Source organism: Anoplophora glabripennis, unplaced genomic scaffold, assembly GCF_000390285.2.
Source record: "Anoplophora glabripennis isolate ALB-LARVAE unplaced genomic scaffold, Agla_2.0 scaffold267, whole genome shotgun sequence".
Taxonomy (NCBI): domain Eukaryota; kingdom Metazoa; phylum Arthropoda; class Insecta; order Coleoptera; family Cerambycidae; genus Anoplophora; species Anoplophora glabripennis.
In genome coordinates, this window is record NW_019416452.1 from 146,753 (window position 1) to 170,909 (window position 24,157).

At 31.2% G+C, this 24,157-nt stretch overlaps 1 protein-coding gene across 1 annotated transcript in view; it reads left to right on the forward strand.

The window, feature by feature from the left end:
* LOC108905465 (lutropin-choriogonadotropic hormone receptor-like) overlaps positions 1-24,157 on the forward strand; it is a 205,151-nt gene that overhangs the window by 89,517 nt on the left and 91,477 nt on the right. Inside the window, exons 6-7 of the mRNA XM_023454593.1 lie at positions 11,283-11,351; positions 16,878-16,946. Of these exons, the coding sequence (XP_023310361.1) occupies positions 11,283-11,351; positions 16,878-16,946 (138 nt within the window). The remainder of the gene's footprint in view (positions 1-11,282; positions 11,352-16,877; positions 16,947-24,157) is intronic.

Here is a 24,157-nt window from a genome sequence, read left to right on the forward strand (position 1 = left end):
GTAGATGAAGTTCTATTGGACCAGTCCGAGAAAAGTTTCATTATGCACCGCTAGAGGGCACTTTACCTAGAACTCAAAATTTGTTTCATTCATAATGTTTTTCTCTTGCTAGATATCACAGAAATTTAAACATTATTGAAAAGAGAAACAATATCAGAAAAAATTATGTACTTACTCTTTGTTCAAGCCGATAAATGTAACCGTTTACTTGGAAATCGTTATTCATAAACTTTTTTTTCATTTTGTTGTTTTGAGATGTAATTTTATAAAAAATATTTGAAAATGATACATTTTTGTTTTTTTGAATCTTTTTTTATTTTTAAACGAAAAACGTAATTTGAAAATGAATGGCGTTTTTTTTCGAAAAATTCTCAAAGAAATCGCTATTTCAATATGCTAATTTATGAGACAGGTGGAGTGGGATCTTTTTTTATTCTATATTTTATTTGTTATTGCTTAATATCTAAATTATTATTAACTAAATATTCCCATTTTTTTCCAGTATTAAAAAGTTTGTGAAATATTAAAGCAAAAAACAAGGTAGATTTTAACCTTTCATAAAAGAAAACAAAGTGATGACCTGAATCTGGAATCGTATTTTTTGTGATTAAAATTCAGGAGAGCCTTTTGATATTTCTGGGGTCAAATCTCTTGAAAATAATAATTTATAAATCGAAATATTGAATTTATTAATTTAGTGTTTCGTGAATTGAAAACGTAATCATTGAAACTCGGGGTTTTGGCCAATTTCGTAAGAAAATAAATCCTGTGCAGGTTTTTTACGACTTTAACGACAACATACAATAGTATATTTGCGCTTCTTTCCAGAATAAAAGATAGACCTCTTTCGTATCATTGTTTATATATTAAATAAATTATTATAATATTTATTAAGTTAAAATCACGTTAACAAATTCTGAAGAAAAATGAACACTATTACATTTTATTGTTCTTACTATTTATTCAAATTAATTCAAAAAATTTTCCGAATTTAATAAACATACACCTATCACATTAAAATCATAAAATAATATTGCGAACCTGCAAAGAAATTATCTATTTTCGTTTCCAAAACCTAACTGTAAATAACATCACTTTGAACAAAGAGCAACAAAAAATTGAACCATAATAATTTAATTAACTTATTTCTGCATTTTAAATATTAATTTTTCAAATGGCCTACTTCTAAAAATATAATTATTTGGAAAATCTATTAATTTCATTTTTAAAAGGAAATATTTAAAACAACATTAATTAACTTATTTGTATGTTGCCTTGATTGCCTTTTTGAGTGGCTTCCTTTTAAAAATGGAATTAATAGATATACAGGGTGTCCCCAGTTCGGGTTGCCTATACCTGAAATTGATACAAAATTTCAATTGTCAAAAAAAAATCATTATTCATAAAATTTTTTGCTTGTTCAGAAGCCCTTGGCAAGATTTGTTCAATTTAATGTACAGGATGTTCAAAAATTTGGAAAAGGTAAAAACAGTGAAGAGTAAAGTACCTTAAATCTTAACGCTACGTAAAAAAAGTAATGGGGAAAAGTTGCTTGGAATAAAATTTTATGTTTAAATATGAAAGCATGGCCTTTTAGTTAGTACTCGACATTCTGGGATATTCTAGGACTAAATCGAAAATTTGATTTAACTGGTGATGTAAAAAACGTAAAAAGGTCAAAAAAGAGACACGATGATGATGATGCAGCCACAATACTAGTTTTGAATTCGGTAGAAGAAAACCCGAGACTGTCACTAATGAAGATATCTAAACAAATCGATGTTAGCAAGACACATATTCAGAGGATTTTGGTAGAAAATAAGTTTAAGGTTTTAAAAGTAATTCACACTCTAGAAGTTGGTGATGATGCACATCCTTTGGGGTTCTGTTTAGAGATAGGAGAAAGGATTGTGGTAGATAGACATTTTCACAAAAATATAATTTTTTCCGATGAATCTGCTTTTTCTACCAATGGAGTGGTATCGTCGCAAAATTGTCATTTTTGATCGCAAGAAAATCCTTCCTTTACAGTTACTTCAAGAAGTCATGGTTCAAAAAAGTAAATATTTGGTGCGCGATTACTTTCAACCGAATAATTGGGCCATACCTTTTTGAAGCAAATTTAAATCAATATACGTACCTGGAGATGCTAGACACGTTTTTCTGGCCAGAATTAGAAAAAGAACATTTGAAATATAGACAGAAAGCGTATTTCCAACAAGACGGATGTCCCGCTCACTCAACAATTATAGTCCGCAATTGGCGTAACAGAAAATTTCGAGAGAAGTGGTGGATAGGAAGATATGGTCCTATTTGTTGGCCAGCAAGGTCCCCTGACTTGTCGCCACTTGATTATTTCCTTTGGGGCCTCTTGAGAGAAAGAGTCCATAGAGAACCAGTGCAACAAAATGTTGATTTAAATGTCGATAAATGAAGAAATGATATATTCGACCTTCGCTGCATTTAGAAAAAGATTGGAGAGGCGTGTTGAACTTGGCGGACTTCATGTAGAACAGTTTTGTAATGGCGCGTACATACTGATTCTGCTGTGTTCTCAACAAAAATGTTGGATTAATGTTTTTGAGGTTTTTGATCCCCCTGTATAAAAAATAAATTATTAATATGCAAACATGTGTATCTGTTTTTCAATAAAGCAATATTTTTTAAATAGAATGGCTTCTCCGAAAGTATTAAAAAATAAGTAGGGTCCTAGAATATCCCAGAATGTCGAGTATTAACTAGAAGGCCATGCTTTCATATTTAAACATAAAATTTAATTCCAAGCAACTTTTCCCCATTACTTTTTCACGTAGCGTTAAGANATAGGAGAAAGGATTGTGGTAGATAGACATTTTCACAAAAATATAATTTTTTCCGATGAATCTGCTTTTTCTACCAATGGAGTGGTATCGTCGCAAAATTGTCATTTTTGATCGCAAGAAAATCCTTCCTTTACAGTTACTTCAAGAAGTCATGGCTCAAAAAAGTAAATGTTTGGTGCGCGATTACTTTCAACCGAATAATTGGGCCATACTTTTTTTAAGCAAATTTAAATCAATATACGCACCTGGAGATGCTAGACACGTTTTTCTGGCCAGAATTAAAAGAAGAACATTTGAAATATAGACAAAAAGCGTATTTCCAACAAGACGGATGTCCCGCTCACTCAACAATTCTAGTCCGCAATTGGCGTAACAGAAAATTTCGAGAGAAGTGGTGGATAGGAAGATATGGTCCTATTTGTTGGCCAGTAAGGTCCCCTGACTTGTCGCCACTTGATTATTTCCTTTGGGGCTTCTTGAGAGAAAGAGTCCATAGAGAACCAGTGCAACACAATGTTGATTTAAATGTCGATAAATGAAGAAATGATACATTCGACCTTCGCTGCATTTAGAAAAAGATTGGAGAGGTGTGTTGAACTTGGCGGACTTCATGTAGAATAGTTTTGTAATGGCGCGTTGATACTGATTCTGCTGTGTTCTCAACAAAAATGTTGGATTAATGTTTTTGAGGTTTTTGATCCCCCTGTATAAAAAATAAATTATTAATGCAAACATGTGTATCTGTTTTTCAATAAAATAATTTTTTTTTAAATAGAATGGCTTCTCCGAAAGTATTAAAAAATAAGTAGAGTCCTAGAATATCCCAGAATGTCGAGTATTTATTAACTAGAAGGCCATGCTTTCATATTTAAACATAAAATTTAATTTCAAGCAACTTTTCCCCATTACTTTCTCACGTATCGTTAAGATTTAAGGTACTTTACTCTTTACACCCTGTACATTAAATTAAACAAATGACTATCTTGCCAAGGGCTTCTGGCCAAGCAAATATTATGAAGAATGATTTTTTTTGACAATTGAAATTTTGTATCCATTTCAGGTATAGGCAACACGAACTGGGGACACCCCGTATATTTTTTAAATCTTTTACGAGAAGGAAACTTAAAACTTGAAAATAGAAATGAATTAATTAATCGTAGGTGAATTTCGTGGTGGCTTTTGTTCAAAATGATACCATAGATGTTACAAACACAAAAGGAGGCACTTCCTTTGGAGGTTTATGATACCTATTATTTAATTAATTTATTTATTTTGAAAGTAACAATTTCAGTCTACGTATACTGTGACACTAAACTTTGATGTATTAGAAAGATAAGATTGAATGAATTTTAAAAAGTTTATAAGTACAGTCGGCGCCATCCAAATGTGAACGGCAATATTGTACCGTGTAACTTAGACTTCAAATCATGGTCGTCGTAAAATTCAATAGTTGTCAAATATATATGTCACTTAATTAAATGTAAACAAGTAACGTGAATTATGCAGGAGCATTTAACTGAGGCGCAAAGAGCAAGGGCTGTAGCTAAATTAGAAGATAATTGGTCTTTGAGTGAAGTGGCTGCTGATTTAAATGTCAGTAAGAGTTGTATATTTTATATTAAATAACGCTGGCAAGAAGAACAAAGATTACAAAGATATATCAGGCAAGGTGTCGGGAAGGTTTCCAGTGACGCGGAAGACAATGCCTTGGTCGAATTTATCCATCAGAATACCCTCTCTGTGTTACGCCACTAAGAAAAGTTTGATTTCCTACGATAAAATCCAGATGACATTTCCATAACAACCAAAGTCCGTTCACATTTGGATGGCGCCAACTGTACCTACCATAATTTAATAAGGAAAGAGAAAGGCATGATTTAGCCTATCAAATAGTTTGGAGTAAGCTACATCAAGTTGTCCGCGATGAATCATGAATCCATGTTGACAAACCGAAATTTTAAATTTATTATGAAAGTACAGTAGGTATATCAAAAAAATGACCAAAATTACACAAAATTACAATGTCGGTTTTAACCTTTAGATATCTTTTTATTTCAGATAAATGTTGTCTTTGGTATCAGAAAATAGGTTACATAAATTTCATTTGATGAGAATTTTGAAATATTTTTATGAATAATTTAATATTAAATTAATTTAAATTACCTTCAAGGTAAAATAAAACTCCTGTATTTTTTCCTTAAATTACCTACTTGAAAATAAATTCTACTTCAAATCAAATATATGTCTTGTAAATTGAAATTGAATTATAATGTTAAACAACAAAAATAGTATAATAAAGATGAGGGTTAATCAAACTGAAACCTACAAAGCTTTAATCATTTAGCTATTCAAAACGAACCACAGAATAATTTTAATATCTAGAAAATTGAATTTCCTTTTTCTTCTATAATGAAATTTAATATGAAAAGCTCTCAGCCCCCTCCTGCGGAAATGGAATATGGAGAATGTTACAAAAATAAAATTACATACACTTTTTCTACTATCAAATTGGCATTTGCTGGATAATTTTTTTATCTTCACCTTCTTCTGCAAAGGGTAGGAAGTAACCATCCCTATAAAAAATTTCATGTGTAACTTTTTTATTGCCAGATGGTCATTTAAAATATATATATTTTACATACAGCTTGATTTATTTGAAATATATTTTTTTTTGTAAGTCTAATAGTTTTTTATCTGACACAACATAAAATAGTGGCTCTAGCTAACTTTAATGTGATTTTAAAACGATCAAAAATCAAGAACATGATGAGCATATTGTATACTTTAAGCAAACTTTACGCATGTGTAAGTAATAAGTCAAAACACATATTTGACATAAAGCAAACTGCAAATCTGAGTTTAACTGATAGTTACTGCTTTCCATTTATTTCATAATTTAAATCAAATCCGCCGAACAAAGTAAACACACTGACTTTCTGTATTATCCAGAACTTTATTCATTAGCAAGCAGGTCTTTTGGAGGAGCAGAAGATATCGCATTAAACATCGCTTTTAACACATCAATTCTTAGTCTAAACAATATAACTTTGTTACAACTTCGTTACCCAGTTCATTTAACCTGAAACGCCCAGAGGAAGATATACAGGAGATTACGATTTTGGAGTAACTAGATTATTTGCGAGAACAATGGAGGATGCGACATCTATTATATTAATTTAAAATCGCTCTAACTTCCCTATAGGAGTGATTTTCAATTTTATTGCTTTGTATTTGAATATTTTTACTGGTGGTTTGTTTTTATTATGGGGAGCAATAGCTAATTAAAAAGATATTGTTCAGTGGCACAGTACATAAATGTCGTACAAAAATATGGAAAATTAAATTATTAAATTTTAAGCAAATATAATAACGTCAAAGTGGTACTTCATATTTGTAGAAAATATACTGTCCTCTTTTACAATCAAACACACGACCACAAGAGTGTCAATGCCTTTAACTTTCCTAAAAATAATTTCATATCCTGTGATAGTAGTTACAAGACAAAAGTCTGTGTATATGTAAAATTTATAACACTTATGATATTAACGAACTCCTGACGAAAAGAGTAACTTTTTATATGTCATGTCACTCTAAAACACGAAGTAAAAAAAGACGAGAGGTAATTTTGTCTGGAAAGTACGAAGCCAAATATTAAGGCCGGCTGAAAAATTGAATATGCAACTCCATCAAAATTTTAATTTTATTTGTTTACAACAGCAAGCTGGTTCACCAGTACATTTTTTTTTTGCTTAAGTAAATAAATAACGATGGCAGCAAGTGATAAAAATGTCGTGTTTTGTAAATGCATTATTTATAATTTTTTTAGTTGTTTCTACATAGTCTTGGTATAATAATAACAGGCTAATGTTAAATACGAAAAAATGTAATGTCATGTCTTTCTCCAACAAGTTCAATCGCATTATGTTTAATTACAGCATTGATAATGACGTTTTGTTAAGACCAAAAACATTTCGAGACCTGGGCGTTGTATTTGATGAAAAACTATCATTTAATAATCATAGATACTGCTGTCTTCGAAGCTAATAGAGCATATGGATTTATAGTTCGCAACTGTCGTGATTTTTCAAGCTTAAATATCATAAAGCTTATTTACTTTAGTTATGTTAATCGAAAATTGAATATACATCTCCCGTATGGTCTCCGCACAGTGGTGTCCACATTAATAAACTGGGGTCGATTCAGCGTCGATTTTTTAAATTTTTAAATTTTATATCTGATGGCTACTATCCTCGCTCATATCGGATATCCGCATGAGGACCCTTTAAATAGACATTCCTTTATTAGCCTTGAAACTAGACAGAAATACTTTTCGCAGGTCTTACTTTTTAAAATTTTACGTAATTCGGCTGACTTCCAGGAATTTATAACCAAATTATCATTTTCTATACCAAGACTTAGTTCTAGAGAAAACGGAACATTTTATTTGCCAACTCCTCGCACTAATGTACTCAAACATTCACCACTTCATGAAATCTGCAACAACTGTAATAAAAATTCTGTAGATATTTTTAACTGCAGCCTTAATGACTTAAAAATACTTTATTTTTAATGTCCGGTAGTTTCAAATATGTAGCTTATCTTCATTTATTTAGTGTAAAGATTTTATTTATTTCCTTCCTTTTTTTATGGTGGTCTGTATTTTTTGTTCCTTTTAATTTTGTTTGTAATTAATGTACTTCTTTTATTATTGTCTGTAAAATCCCTCTTCTATAATTGGGTATAATAAGTACCTGTTGAACAGTGTATTAAATAAAATAAAATAAAATAAAATAAAATAACATAATATAATGCACGTATACAAAATATCGGTTGTTATACAGGGTGTCCCGTTCATGTTTCAAAAAAAACTTATGTGCAAGTTCCTCATGGGAAAATAATAGGGGTAGTTCATATAAAGTTTTTTTCTTAGACGCTCTGTTTTCGAGATACAGTGTGTTGATGTTGTTACTTTCCAAATGGTTTTCCTTAATTACCTTTAAAACGGCTAAAGATGAAAATGTCAAAATTTGTATACGAGTAAACATCGACTCGCGTTAAGAATAATGTGCAAATTGTCTCTGAAAAGCAGTGTTGCCGATACAGGTAATTGAAGGGGTACAATCGAAGAAAAAATACGTTAAAAATCAAAATTTATTACATTTCTAAACGGTTCTGTAAACTCTAAAGGATACTACAAAAAAAAAAGGTATACTTGTCGAAAGTACCTGTACCATTTTCGAGAAAAATGAAGTTGAATTTTTTTTGTTCACATAAAGCGGCATAAGTACATTAACAAAATATTAAATTGAAAGAGGACCTTACCATTGAATGAGTTGAAGACATTTAGCTACCAACAGTATTTACATTTAAGACTATAATTTTAATTTCTTACGTATCACATGAAACAGTTACATTATAGAACATTTTATTAACTAAAAAAAAATTTAAATTTATTTTAAGTTTCAGTTTGTTGTAAACTAACATTTAAAAAAGTAAATAAAAATAAACAGATTATGGTAATTAATTAAATAAATGTGCAAACTCGAAATACTACAGTAGATACTGAAATTGTCCCCCATTTCCTTCTATGCAACTTCATTTTTCTCGAAAATGGTACATGATACCGAATTTCGACGAGTGTACCTTTTTTTGTAGTATACTTTAGAGCTTACAGAACCATTTAGAAATGTAATAAATTTTTACTTAACATATTTTTTTTTCGATTGTACCCCTCCAATTAAGCGAAAGAAAGAAACCGTTTGCACATTATTTTTAACGCATAGTTGATGTTTACTCGTCTACAAATTTTGACAATTTTATCTTTAGCCGATTTAAAGATAATTAAAAAAAACCATTTGGAAAGTAACAACTTCAACACACTGTATCTCGAAAACAGGGCGTCTAAGAAAAAAACTTTACATGAACTACCTCTACTATTTTTCCATAAGAAACTTGCACACAAGTTTTTTTGGAACATGAACGGGACACCCTGTATAAATTCCATTTGTCAAGTAAAATATTGCCAGTGCATTTTGTTTTTCTTAACTTTTTTAGTATAAAAACATATTCAGAAATAAAATTACTGATAAGAAGATTCATGCAAATTTAGTTAGTTCAGTATTTAATGTTAATTTAAAAATGCGGACCTAACATTGAACGTAACTCTGACGAAAAAGTAATACGTTGCTACCTGGCTGTGTAGAAAAATCAAGTTTAAATAGTCGGTGTATATGTCCATGAAACTATCGAAATTAAATAGAAGTAAATATCTACGCAGTTTGTAAATGGTCAGCAGTATCCTCCTCTCGATATTTTGATTTTTTGGTGTAAGCAAGTATCCCAAAATCCGGCAAATTCAGACCATTCAAAATCCACCTGCATCAAGAACCAGAAGATTATGACAGAGACTGATGTCTCTTGCATGGCTAGCGACTGTTCGTCAAGATGGCATTATTAACTCAATATTATGGTCAGATGAAAGCCATTTTCATAATAATGGAACTGTCAATCGATACAATGCAATTAATGGTCTGTAGATAATTCTCATTGGATGAGAGGGACTAATTTTCAAATAATTTCGGGAATTAACGTATGGAGCGGTATGATCGATGGATACATTATCGGACCAAAGTTTTATGAAGGTACATTCACTGGTGAGGTATATCTAGAATTCCTTCAGAACTAATTTCTAGGTTTTCTTGGAAATGTTCCTCTGAATATACGTGCCAACATATACTTTCAGCATGATGTGGCACTCTCTCACAATTCCAGAATTGTAGCTGCTTATTTAAATCAAATACCTAATAAAATTTTCACTAACAAGTGGATCATCACATACGGACCAATAAGATGGCCTGCAAGAGCACCCGATCTAACACCGTTAGATTATTTTCTGTGGGGATATTTGAAGGATAGAGTATCAACAAGAGAGTCATAATACCGTTCTTGTATAAATAAAATTAATAGGTGTAATATTTTTTTATAATTTATTTAACATTAATTCAATTATATTACATAGAGATCTTAAAAATAAACATTTTGGAAAGAGTGTCTGTGTTACTTTGAAATTTAAATCCAAAATAATGCACATACTTTTCATAATTTTCTATAATCCCAATTTTGGAAACATTTAAAATGCAATTTCGCTTCTGTTTTGAAGTCTAAATTAATACGAAGTGTAATACTTTGCGAAAAATTGAATTTTTTGTAGAAATCAAATTTTAAGAAAAATATACAGGGTATCATTTAAAATAAAAAATTACGGTCGGTTCCGGTTAAACCGGAAGAGAAATAATTTTATTAGGCTTCATTTAAAGAAGCTTAGGTGTATATTAGATGCCCCAAATTTCAAATTTATGGTTTTTTAAGTAATGGAGTCATGCCATTGGAACATTGCTTAACTTTGCTTTAATAAATTCAAGATGCCATAAACTAGTGCACATTTATGTTTTTGCGCTATAAATTTATTAAACTGATTTTTAATTAAAAATACCACAAAAGGTGTTTTATAATAATGCCATCCTGTTCAAAACAAAGGGCATTCTTATTGCCCGGAAGAAGTCCTGAAAGAATGAAGTTCTTATGGAAGACCTTTTCTTATAATATAATTTTTCTTAAAACATTTAAAGCTTTGGTAGATTTACCAGCTGCAGAGCATACTGGTTCCGTGGTATTTTTTATTATGTTCATTGTGTAAGGTTAGTAAATAAAGTAAAATGTTGTGCAAACTGGCAAGAGAAATATTGAACAATATATTGTTAATTCGGAAAAAAGAAACCAAATATATAGGGTATTTCATTAATCACAATTTTTCTTATAACCGAAGCACAACATTCAATTGTTGTTTTATCGCAAGAAAATTGACCAACATTTTGGTCTTTATAATTTCTTTTCTAGGGACAAGCAAAAGAGGTAGCATGTTACGTCAATGCATTGGTATGTATGTACAGAGTGAGTTTTTCAATTATGCCTGATATACAAGTATATGTGAAATGTATTAATTATTAAACTTTAAGACTTCGTAACTTCTAAACGAATTGACCGAATTTCAAAAACGGAGCGCTATTGTATAGAGAATCAAAAAGCCTTTTTAGATGACATATCACTTGGCCACTTGGAATATTTTGGTGGATGACTCCCCCGCATAGGAGAATTTAGTTTCACGTCAAAAGTTGTCTCCCTCACAAACAAAATCGAGGTGTTTCAGCATTTTTTCGACAAGATATTTTCCTGGCAGATATGCCCTACGGTACGTTTTCGATGGGTCACACTATACAAATATGCAATATAGAAACTGTGAGACATAGATGAACACCATTTATGATCCTGTAATTCTTGATAACCTCCGGCGAAGTGTAAAATCTATTATGCAGTTGCTAATTGACCCATTTCTGGGACAATTACGCAACGTAGTAGAAACACACAGCTTAATTATTAATTCTCCTGTTTATTTTATTGCAGAGATCTGGAGCACAACCGCATCCAGAGGATTCACACCCGACAAGTTAGTAAAGTGAAGGCTGAACAGCTGTAAGTACTTATTAGGGAATATATAATTGTATTCTCCATCCGTTTGCTTGATCCTTAACATTGTTAGACGAGGGAATGGTGATTGGGAAGGTTGATTGTCAACGTGACTCGCACTGATTTGAAATCTACGGAGACTAATGAACGTCGGAAATACGATAGTAAATGGATACCTTATGAAATTTTATTTGAATTATTTTCAAGGGTATTCACGGAAGGTACTAACAATGTTTAGAAAAAGTGCATTGAAGATAAATGATTTCAGTGCCTTTATTGTTAGAGCTGGTTTTATTCCAGCTGAATTTTAAAACTTTTATCGAAAACTACACATTGATACTGCGCTTTAAGAGTGCGCTTTAAGAGATATTTTATGACACTATTTACTTTATATTGATTTATTTTCATGAAGTGTAAAATATCATTTTCACAACTCAAATTTACAAATATGTCTTGCTATATTATTATATTATATTTTTTGGATATCAAAATTAAAATAAAAATTTACAAAATTGTTGCACTAGTAACTATAGTTGATATAGAACAACAATTTGTATCACATATTGTTTTAAATAAATACTAATAAAATCTCTAAATTTCATAGATTTGCCACAAAAATTTCTTTGTTATAACTTTTTCAACCAAATTACTGTCGAAATTTTTGTAAACAAAATTGGAAATGTTTACTACAAATGTTTCCTAGAAATTATATTAACAATGATTATAGTAATTAAAGTTACAAAAGCAACACAGATTAAATATAGGAAGCAAATAGCACGATCTTGAAATAAAACACAAACAGTATTGAAGTTTAATCAATACCTAAACGAATTTGAAAAGCACTTTCTAAGATTATTACAATTACTTATGTCTTTACATAGCATAATGTCACATTTTTCAGCTGCCAATAAACAAGAAATTTTGAGGCATATCAATAGATATTTTTCAGTTTTTAGAAGAAAATTTATTTACTGTAACTTATTTTACACAATAGGCATGATGACAGATTTTGAAAAACTTTTGTATGATGTTCGGAAGTATTTACTATTTCCAAAAATATTTTATTTCTGTAGAAAATAAAAGGTGTAGTACAAAAATATTGACATTTTAATTTTAAGTATAAACTCACGCAAAAACGGTCGCTGATGGCATGGCGTCTACATGACGTCACATCTATGTTTGTCAACAGTAAACATAAGGTGCTAATATTTTGTGTTGCAAGATTCATTGGTTCAATAAAAATACAAAGTTACCGTAATAGTATATGCATTTTATTTTATTTACCCTCAAATTGTACTTTGATATAATAATGGATACACATTATCTCCATGAAGAGACTAAAACATTAAGAAAATCTGATACATAGTTTTTTTTCTCCAAACTGGTACTTACAGTTTTCCTTATTGGTTTTGCACCGATAAATTCAAACGCTCGTGAGGCCATATCTTAACTCATGCCAAAAACAGCTTTGATGTTGGTCTCGTCTCTTCTTCAACTTTCATGTTATCTGCTTTAGTCAATAGGAGTTTTTTCAAAAATGTGTCGCAGAACTGTCCTTTGTATTTCAGCACCAATTTATGCATGGATAAACTTTTGATCACAAACATTCGCTCTGATTGGTGTTCAACCTATCATGGCGGTTTGCTGTATTTTGTAGTTTTATTTTATCAAAAATATTATCAATCTTGCTCATAATATAAAAATAAATACGTTTTTTATAATCCGTGAATCATATTTCATTAGATAAATACATAATTTTAGTGATTCTTGGTTACTGTCATCATGTCTATGATGGATGTCAAGAACAATACATCTACTTTTACGGCAGAACTAAAGCGAATCTTAATATAATTAAAGATACAAAAGACACAGGTATAGAAAATAACACATACTTGTTGCGCATGTCAGTGTCAGACATTTTATTGGAAAATTTCTATACTTTAAAAATTTTCAATAAAGACAACTATATCGCAGTAAAATGTTTTAGCAACTATTTTCACAACATATACTACTACTACTACTACTAAATTGTAGAATTTAATAAGATGATATTGATAAATTTTCTGCATTTTTTGTAGAGTTATACTCTTTATATGTATATGACTACAATAACCGTGACTTTGCCAATGGAGAACCACAATAATTTTTACAGGGCATTTAAATACCTATTTAAATTATTCTGCATTATAAATTTATGAAATTTGATATACTAGAATTTTACGCGACGCTATTTGAGGTTACATTAATAGATTTTTGATAAAAAAAAATTCAAAAGTTACTTTAAAAAAAATGCTTTTAAAGCAGCTGGTTATTGATTACACAGCCACACAAAAAAAATCGACTTTCGGGCCCAGAGGTCAGACCATGTTTATTATACGTTATTTGGGTCGCTGAACCCGAATCCATTTAACCCCATCACACCAGGATTTTTCTGATAAAAACGATATTCTGAACAATTAAACCATATAACCTTAAGATTCAAGCTTCCAACGCTAAATCCAATTAACCAAATCCCATAAACATTTAACCCAATGATATCCCAACTTAATAAGCCTATGAACCCAAACCCCAATTACCCTATAGCCCCATAACCCGATAACCAAGGGTATAAATCATAGGCAATCTGAATTACTGCAAAATATCACACAGCTTAGGACTCCTTGAAAACCCTAATACTCAAACCCAAAATGCATCCTATACATTGATCTAGTAATTTCACATGTCCGGTCTTTTGATCTAGTCATTCTAGTCATATAATTTTTTGGGTTATCTTCTGTTATCCTTTGAATTTTCATTTCATTTAATCCAGTCAAGAGAAATTCTTAACATTAATTGTTCATTTATTTATTTTAGTTTTATTGATTAATTTATAGTACGGTCTATCATACAAATTATTATTTTTTTTTCAAAAGCTCATATGAGGGCTATATGATGTACGAAATCCGATCGTGCAACCACCTCGTATTGTACATCGGGCAATGCTAATGCCGACGGTCGTACCAATTAAAGTTATAAAAAAATTAGATCGACTGTAACACTCTAACACTCGGTTTTTTGGTGAATGGGATCAAAGGTAATGAAGTTGTGGTTAGGGAATCGTGGGGTTATGAATTGTAGGGTTATGAGAGTTTTGGGGTTTGAGTGCATAGGTTTTTAAGATATGCTTTACCACGTTAACGTTTCGCCATAATGTAGATTGCCTATGATTTATTAGTAATGGGGTATGGGGTTATGAAGTTAGGGGGTTATGGGGTTATAAGGTTTAAGCACTTGGGTTTTCAAGGAGTCCTCAGTTATGTGAGGTTTTGCAATAATACAAATTGCGTATGATTTATTCCCTTGGTTATAGGGTTATTGGGGTTTGGATTCTTGGGCTTATGAGGTTGGGATATCATTGAGTTAAATGTTTATAGGATTTGGTTAATTGGATTTAGCGTTGAAAGCTTGAGTCTTAAGATTATATGGTTTAATTATTGTTCAGAATATCGTTTTTTTTTTTGAGGATATGAAAAATCCTGAGGTGATGGGGGATTCGGATTCAGCGACGCAAAAAAACGTATAACAAACATGGTCTGACCTTTGGGCCCGAAAGTCGATTTTTGTGTGGCTGTATTATGAATCGGATCATTGTAATTGATTCACCAAATGCATCTAAAAGGTTGATAGATATAAAAGAAGCTATTCCAATTATTGTGCGCGCCAAAAAATTATAGACTTGTGTCCTGGTTATTAAAGAGCTACAGTGTCTACAGGGTGTCGCGTTTAAATGTGATACAAGCCTGTAGGTTCTTTATTTTTTGACCTATTTCAAAATAGTATATTAAAGTATAAGTGGATATTAAGGTCTTTAAAACACGCGCGATTTTTCGAGTACGACGGCGCAGCTGTTGTCGTGGGCGGATTGTTTCGGATTATTAAATTTTTTTATAGTTAAACTGTTTTATTTGCACTCGTCTCAGGGTGTCGATTTGATTTACCTATTTTATTTTATTTTTTTTTATTTCATCAAAATGATAGGTAAACAAAACACAATGCACACACGCGACTAGATGGAAAGCGACAGTGTTTCGTCTTGTTCTCTAAAAACGTTGTAGTTCCACAAATAATTTTCAATGGCAAGTCATTTTAGTATCTAAGATGGCGATAAGAGGTTTTAATTTTTTTTTATAGTGTTGCACTCATTTTATGTTTATGCACTTTTTGGTAGTAATACTAGACATGGTAAGTTACATTATATATTTTTTTTCTGTGATTGTACCTCTGCGTGAACTAAGAATAAAATCTTGAAAAAATATATTTAGTAAATAAGATAGAAAAATTCTATAAAAAATATATAATGTAGACTAATGTTTTGTCTAAGGAACAGTTTTTGTTTCATTAGGGCAGTTTTCTAAAAAACAATTTTGAGAAATACCCGCTCTAGCGTTTATTTGATCAATTATCACCAGAACGCAGCGAGATGCGAGGCTGAATTTGTGTCAATGGTAGATTTATATCTCGCCGATGTTACCACACAAGTCATTTTGAAAATACCTTTCTGGGGCCGCTGACCTTCTCTTATCCTGTTAGACCCTTTGAGATCCATCTGTGAATCATAAAAAATCGGAAAAGTACCGAAAGTTCAGGGCCGTCTGATTTTTTTATTTTAAGAGATAGAGAAAACTTATTTTAATCAAATTTCATGGAAAAATTGATATCTTTTACCTGGTGTAAACAGATTTTTAAAATATTGTATGTAATTTGCTACGCCCTCTACGGAGACAAAAAAAATGTTATCGAAGCAGCCTGTGGATACAAAAAATTGCTTGTGTTGTCCTTTTTCATGCGATGTACTACATGTTGCCTTTATCTTTTATATACTACTAACTTAAGATTGACCCCTCAGTCTAATCTCAGATTTAATCTGATTTAAATTCTCAAAATAAAGGAAAATTTTAGAACAAGCACATATCACACATGGCAAATGTATACAAAGGATTATTTAAAATCACATTTTACAATATAATTAATACAGTAATGGTATCTGTTGTTTATAATTAGAGATTTAATAAACTTCTGGTTGTGACGCCGCTAAACAATGGAGCAGTATTATAGGTTGTACTGATTTGGCTAAGCTGGTGTACTATATGCATAGAGTACACCATCAGTATTATAATTAGCGAGATTATGTATATATTTGCTGTCTGTTTACAATAAATAATTAATAAATCGTTTCAAAAATGTTCGAAGTTCAAAATGCAGAATAATGTTTATATCAGTCGATTCCGTACGTATAAATTGTCCCTCAAGAAATAATTTTCCCAAGACGTTATTTGCTGGTTACAGTACTCATTTTATTGCGATTGCATAGACCTTTGTAATGTAGCTGCCACTGACTCTCTGCATTTGTAATAAGCAAGTAAATTAAGTTTTCCCTTTTACTTTTACTTCGCTGGATCCTTATAACTTCCGCTTCACGTCAAAAAGACGTAATTAAAATTCCCCCATTTTCTAGTAACGGCCTTTGAGCTAATTTTTTGTTAATTCTTTTAGGTCACTCAATTACAACAACTTGCAAGTAGTGGAAGAAGCAGGGTTTGCGGGCTCCGAAATTGCCAAATTGTAAGTAGACATTCCCTCTAATGCTTATTTTAGTCTCAAAGAAACAAATAAGTATATCTGGCGATAATTAAGCAATTCTAGAATCGTTATACCGTGCACAGGGAATAAATTACCCGCACTTTGCAGACACTGAAAAACCTTAGTTTAATTAAAGTTATCTGTAACTATTTTTATACGTATAAATTTAAAATACATCAAATTTTAAATCAAAATATCAAAATAAAACAAAACAAAGGAACCCACACACTGAGAGAGTCTCATAATTCATAATCAATCAATCAAATACAACTATATATAAAAATTGTAAAGGCATCCACAACAAAAAACATAATAATATACACTATCGCAAAACATTAATACTACAATCGGATCTCAGTATTCGGAATCGCCGAACGCAACGCATGCACCACACGAATCGAAACAAAATATATTTTACATTGTTTTATATGCATTTGCGCTAACTGGTTCAAGTCGCACGAAACGCACTACCTATGGAAAAGCGAAGCATTGTGATTCGCGCTGTGCGTGCGTTGCATTCGACGCGGATAAGTGAGCGTTTACCTTAACGCGGATAAAATGCATTCCGTTGACCCTAGAGACTACAGTTGTAGCTCAGAGATGTAAACGTTGTTATTACTACAACTACAATAATTTTTTTCTCGGAAACTATAAGGATTTTACAAAAATAATTTTTACGATGTTGACTCCATTTCCTATTACGCATCCATTCCCAAATTTTTTTGGATAAGTTGTGAATCACCTTGTATATCCTGCAATTTAAAATAAGATTAATAAGCTAATATTTAAGGTAACGAAGGAGGTAAATACGAGTACACTCTAAATATTAAATCAAACGATGACAAAATGAATATAATTGAACAATTTTTTAAATATTTTTAAGGTTCGAAAAACCTCGTATTTAATCTACTACATTAACTTATGGACCCATATACGTTAAATTTATATAGAAGTTAATTTTATAACAAAGTTACTTAGAACTAAAAAACGGCGCGAAAGCAAAATTAGATTTATATATAAATTCGAGGCTTATTTCTAGAACAAATTATATCAAATAGAAGAGAAACATGAAAATGTACCGTTTACATTTGCTTGTGAGGAATGAAATGAAATTATAAATTATGTAAATATAAGCTAGTGGCAGTGGAATAGGCGTTATATGTAAATTGCGTGCCGAAGTATATGTTGCAGAGATTAAACATAATGTTCCCAGAGGTGGAAGTGTTTACAGCAAATTTTAGTAAATAATTTTTCTACTTTATATTCACATGTGTAATTCCTCACAGTTGGGGAAAATTTCAGAGGGAGAGAACTATTTGCTAACTATTTAAACGTTACAGAGTTACAGAATACTATGTACTAAAAAATATTAAAATTTTATTGAAAGTATATGTTGTTAGATAATTTCGTTTGACGCAAATATGGATTTAATTTATAACCTATCCTTAGAATGGCCATAGTATCTTTAGGATGCATTTTAGGAATTATTATTATAAATGCTTTTTTATTTTTATATACTATTACGCCTACGGCCCACTCGGTCGTAGACGCACTCTAGGGGGTAGTAGATGGTAGTTAGAGACGAGTTAAAACAAAAACATTTATTACTAAACAATTTTGAAGGAAGGAAATCTTCACCAAGCAAAGGCAAACCAATCTAACATTTTATTCTCATCTCTTGGGTATAAATAGACAGTGATGTCCACATGTGTCACCATACCATCGCTGTAAATGAAGATTATTATACAAATACTCCACACTGCAACCTGTTTAAAAGTTATATAGACTTAAAACCTTACCTTAGTCAAATTATCTTCAGTTCAATTCGCACGTATATGTTAGATTTGGTGACTATTAAACAAAAATAAGGTTTCGAAAAGTCCAACACAAATCTTTATTTCGTACAATTTACAATTTTCTGCCCGGTCTAACTCGAACGAGCGTTCATTCAATAATAATCTCCTGTTGGAGCCGTCACATAATATGGGGACCTAATCTTATTAGCACAGTGAAGGCTGGCTATTGATGACATCATCGTCCCAGACGATGAATGCTCACATATAATACAGCCACTCGTTCACACAGTAACACTATCTTATAAATCCGCTTAGCAAGCGATAATAAAGTTTTAAATCTCCAACTTTATAATAGCTGCAGAAATCAGCATATTATTTACTGGTTAGGTATGTTTGTATGTAGGACTACTGCAGAGCAAACTACTTCCACTGAACAGTAGGCATAATCAACAATTTTATTGTGGTGCCCACGCTCCAATCGAGTAGCCGACAGGACCGACCTTGCCCAGAACAGACTAATGTTTTGTCAGTGCTGGACTTAGACTAAATTTCGTGTGTGCTCAGTAGATTGTTAGGGACGATGTTTTAATTTTTTTTTTTTTTTTTGGTGTATGATTAGGGATAAGTTAGGGACATTTAATTTTGCTTCCACCAGGTAACAAGAGTTATAAATAGAAATTGTTTTAGCAAACCAATTAAAATGGTTCTTACTACACTACACTAAAAATAATACTCGTAGTGGCTAGTGGCTCACTTAACTTCCCAAAATCGACTGTTCCAAGACAGTTCAACGAGCGCGCCACCGCCTTTGGAAAACCACCGTCTTTGCAGGATACCAATACTGCCGTGGCAGCAATTTGAGTTTACCGCCCGGTCCGGTGATTTTGCAATCACCCAGTCGTCGAACTGTCTCTTTGTTTCGCAATAAATTTTTATTGTGAAATATTGCCAATGAATTAATTGAATAAAATGCTCTAATGGAATAATGGAAATTTACTACTAAAATTATTATTAATTTTCTTTGCATTTGACAATACATATATCAAAATTTATTGTACCAATATCTAAAAAAGAAACAAAGAATATAAATTCGGTTTGCAGTGTGCTGCAATTTAATAAGGCNAGCCGACAGGACCGACCTTGCCCAGAACAGACTATTGTGTCAGTGCCGGACTTAGACTAAATTTCGTGTGTGCTCAGTAGATTGTTACGGACGATGTTTTAATTTTTTTTTTGGTGTATGATTAGGGATAAGTTAGGGACATTTAATTTTGCTTCCACCAGATAACAAAGGTTATAAATAGAAATTGTTTTAGCAAACCAATTAAAATGGTTCTTACTACACTACACTAAAAATAATACTCGTAGTGGCTAGTGGCTCACTTAACTTCCCAAAATCGACTGTTCCAAGACAGTTCAACGAGCGCGCCACCGCCTTTGGAAAACCACCGTCTTTGCAGGATACCAATACTGCCGTGGCAGCAATTTGAGTTTACCGCCCGGTCCGGTGATTTTGCAATCACCCAGTCGTCGAACTGTCTCTTTGTTTCGCAATAAATTTTTATTGTGAAATATTGCCAATGAATTAATTGAATAAAATGCTCTAATGGAATAATGGAAATTTACTACTAAAATTATTATTAATTTTCTTTGCATTTGACAATACATATATCAAAATTTATTGTACCAATATCTAAAAAAGAAACAAAGAATATAAATTCGGTTTGCAGTGTGCTGCAATTTAATAAGGCACTCATTTCCAAAACTGACGCAACAAGAAACAAGATTCTCCTATTATTTCTCCTGTCTTCCGTCTTTGTTTTCAATTCAGATTTATGTCATATATGTAGGTATTCGAGAACAACTTAATTTAAGAAGGTGGTGGTGAGGCGATCTAGACGACAGCTGTGATACATTACGAAATAAACTTTATTTTTCACACTACGCGTGATAGTAGCAAAAATTTCAGTTTCAACTAAAAATAGCCGAAAATAAAAAATAGTAAAAAATAATTAGTATGGCTTTAATGTGTGCTTGTTGTGAATTAAATGGTTACAATAATCTCTTTTCACTTGTCAAGTTACATAAAATTCCCATTGTAACCAAATTAAATAAGTAATTTTTATTTTGTTTCATCAGATAAATTCATAATACTCGCAGACAAATGCATCTACCGTCAGTAAAATGATTCTTAATAATTCTTCTCCCTAAAGCAAAAAAGCCGAAAAGCAACTGGTGATATCCCTAAGTTTGGCAAAGATTTACTCACATTACCGTTCATTTCATAAGTTCCTTAACAAAGTTAGTAGTTTGGAAGAGCTGCAGAGATTCCCGGGTTGATTAACTTTGTAAAAGTTTTTGATGATCTTAAGGTAATATCTATATTAAACTTATGAGCAGTTAAATACTGTATAATTTATATTGCCCATGTTTAAGCTTACATTTTACGTTTGACTGACTTGACCGTAGCTTGTTCTGGAAAAATTATTTTTTATGGCTTGACACTAAATTTTATTCATTTTCTGCAATCCTATTTGCTTCAGATAATATTACATGTTCAGTACCGTTGATTCAAATCTGTTAATATACACGCAAAGTCAGGTGTCCCTCGAGGTTCGGTCTAGGACCACTTTTGTTTAATTTATTTGTAAAGGACATAAATCTGAGTATTGATAATAATACATTGTTAAATACAGACGACTAAGATTATTCAGGTGTATTCTGGTGTGACGCTAACTTAATACCTACCACTTAATATCAAGAAATGTTTTATATAGAAATGAACTTTTATTAATCATATTAATGACATTACCAACAGTGCCTATAAATCTCTTGGATTTAACTTTCGCAATTGCGAACAGTTTTCGGTGAACACTATCAAATTACTTTTATTCACTAGTTCGCTCTAAACTGGAATATGTATGCTAATGTAGTATGGAATTCAGACCATGACATTTATAAAAACAGCTTAAAGAAAAGTCAGAGGCAATTCCTTAAATAGCTGATAATGTCTATCCACCTGGGGGAATCCCTCAATCCGAATTAATAGCCAGGTTTAAACTTAATGACAGCTCAAAGAAGTTTTTATTTTTCTGTTTTGTTTCTATATAAACTTGATTGTAGGGAATTACTACAATACTTAAATTTTAATATTGTGGGATCGCTACACTCGCTACAATTTTTTATTTTATTTGAAAATATCAAGAATAAATCTACTTCAATTTGTTCCAATAAATGTTATGTGTTCGAATTACCATTGTTATCAAAATTATGTTGATATTTTTTTGTTGTAATGCTCTCAATATGAAAAGATGTATCTTCAATAATAGAAGCTAATTCATTATTTTATTTATTTATATATGCGTATATATTTTTCTTTCACGTGGAAATTTTTTGCTTATTTTTTGTTCACAAGCGTATTTCCCATTTGTGTTTGAATTATGTTAACGTAAATTGTAGGTATCTGTTTTGCTTTTTTAATTTTGTATTATATCTGCTTTGTAATTCTGTCTTGTCTTGGCAGTTGTTTCCAAATAAATCAATAAGTAAATAAATAAATAAATATTTTGGATGTTAAGAATTGTGAAGATTAACCTAACCAACTGCTCCGTTATCCAAAGAGTAATTTATACAACGAAGTAATTAGATACGAATTAATATATCTACATATATGTTGTACCTAAAAGTTAGGGAAAGTAGTTTTTTTTCAGTAGTAAAATTCAATAACTTCCAAATTTTTTCTTTAAATAAAATTGTAAATATAAAACTAGTTTTGCAGTTTACCGTAAAATAAAGAGAAAATAATAATAATATCAAATATAAATTAAAAATAATAAAAATCAATTCAAAAAGTGACAATTAAATTCAACACTATTTAGTTTTGTCTGGAGGAAAATTGTTTCTGAGGAAGTGTCGGAGAGAGGTTAAGCAAAAAAAAACAAAGTAAGTAACGTAAATATTCTTTTATTATAAATTTTCAAGAAGAAAAAGTACATGAACAAATTTAAGATGTACAGGGGAATCTTACAAATACAATTTTGTAAAAAAAAATAAAAAAGAGCAGTTCGAAAACTGGAAACTGGTCCATTGTAAAACCTAACTTTGCCCAAGGCAACCGTCATGGCGGTAAAGTGTAAAAAAAATGAACGAACAAAAACTTGAAAGAATTTCTCACGGAAAGAAATAAATAGTATTTTGTAACACCTACTTTATATCAGCAAATTCAACTGCTTTTGCCACTATTGTTATTATTAATTAATAAAATTAATTTGTGGCTTTAATTAATAAAATAATTTGACATACTTGATGTTCAAAACTTTGACCACCGATGTGTAAATACATCTTACCCAGTTTCTACGAACTACCACAAATGTTGTCCTGCTTCACATTAAATTAATAAATTAAAACGATATTCATCAACTCCGAGTAAAACTATTGTAAACACTATGGCAACAACGTTAATACTAATTATTGTAAACTAGGATTTCAGTATTCGGAGTAGCTGGGGCCACATGGCCCTCCGTGCGCATTGTGTAAAGCGCACTATGCGAATGATGCTAGAGACTACAGTTGTCCAGCGATGTAATGGTTGAAAGTACTACAACTTCAATAATTTTTTTCTCGGAAACCATAAGAACTTTACCATTTTTTTGTTACGAAATTGACTCCATTTTTCATCCTGTATATACAACACTGAAGTGTGAACAGAGAAATATCATATAAATAATTTTATATATTCTACAAGAACTGGGAAAATAGCGTCCAAGCATTTAAAACACAATTATATCTGACCATTAATTACTATTTGATTTATGTGCCAATCTGATGTAATACGACTTGTTTGGATAATCTGTCCACCTAATCGCCGTTTGATATTAGCGAGGCACGTTTGGGATGTTCCTAATCACATCGAAATGTGATTAGTGCAAATATTTCACTAAAAAAATATTATGGGACTATTCAAATGAAATTTAAACTCAAATGTTGTACCCAAAACTTTATTTATAGTCAATATTTCATCAGGATGTAAGGTATAAATTTGATAAAGCACATAAACAAGAAGCAAAGACAAATAAATAATGTGTTTCGTTTAAAATAAATGACAAACATATGTTGTTAATATATACAGGGTGTCAGATTTTTGTAGAGGCTTCCTTTGAATTTTGAATACACGTGAAAATTTTTTATAAACTTTTTTTTAATAATTTTCATATTCCGCCGCTGGAGAAGCTAGTGTAACCTCAAATAACGAATCGTTTTAACCACAGCGCATGCATAATTGAGAACCGGGTTGTGTATTGATGTCAAATCTCATATTTAAAGGATGGCTTACTAAAGAACAAATTTCTACACCACTCGCCGTGAGATACTGCTTTTAGGAGCGTTAATTTTATGGAG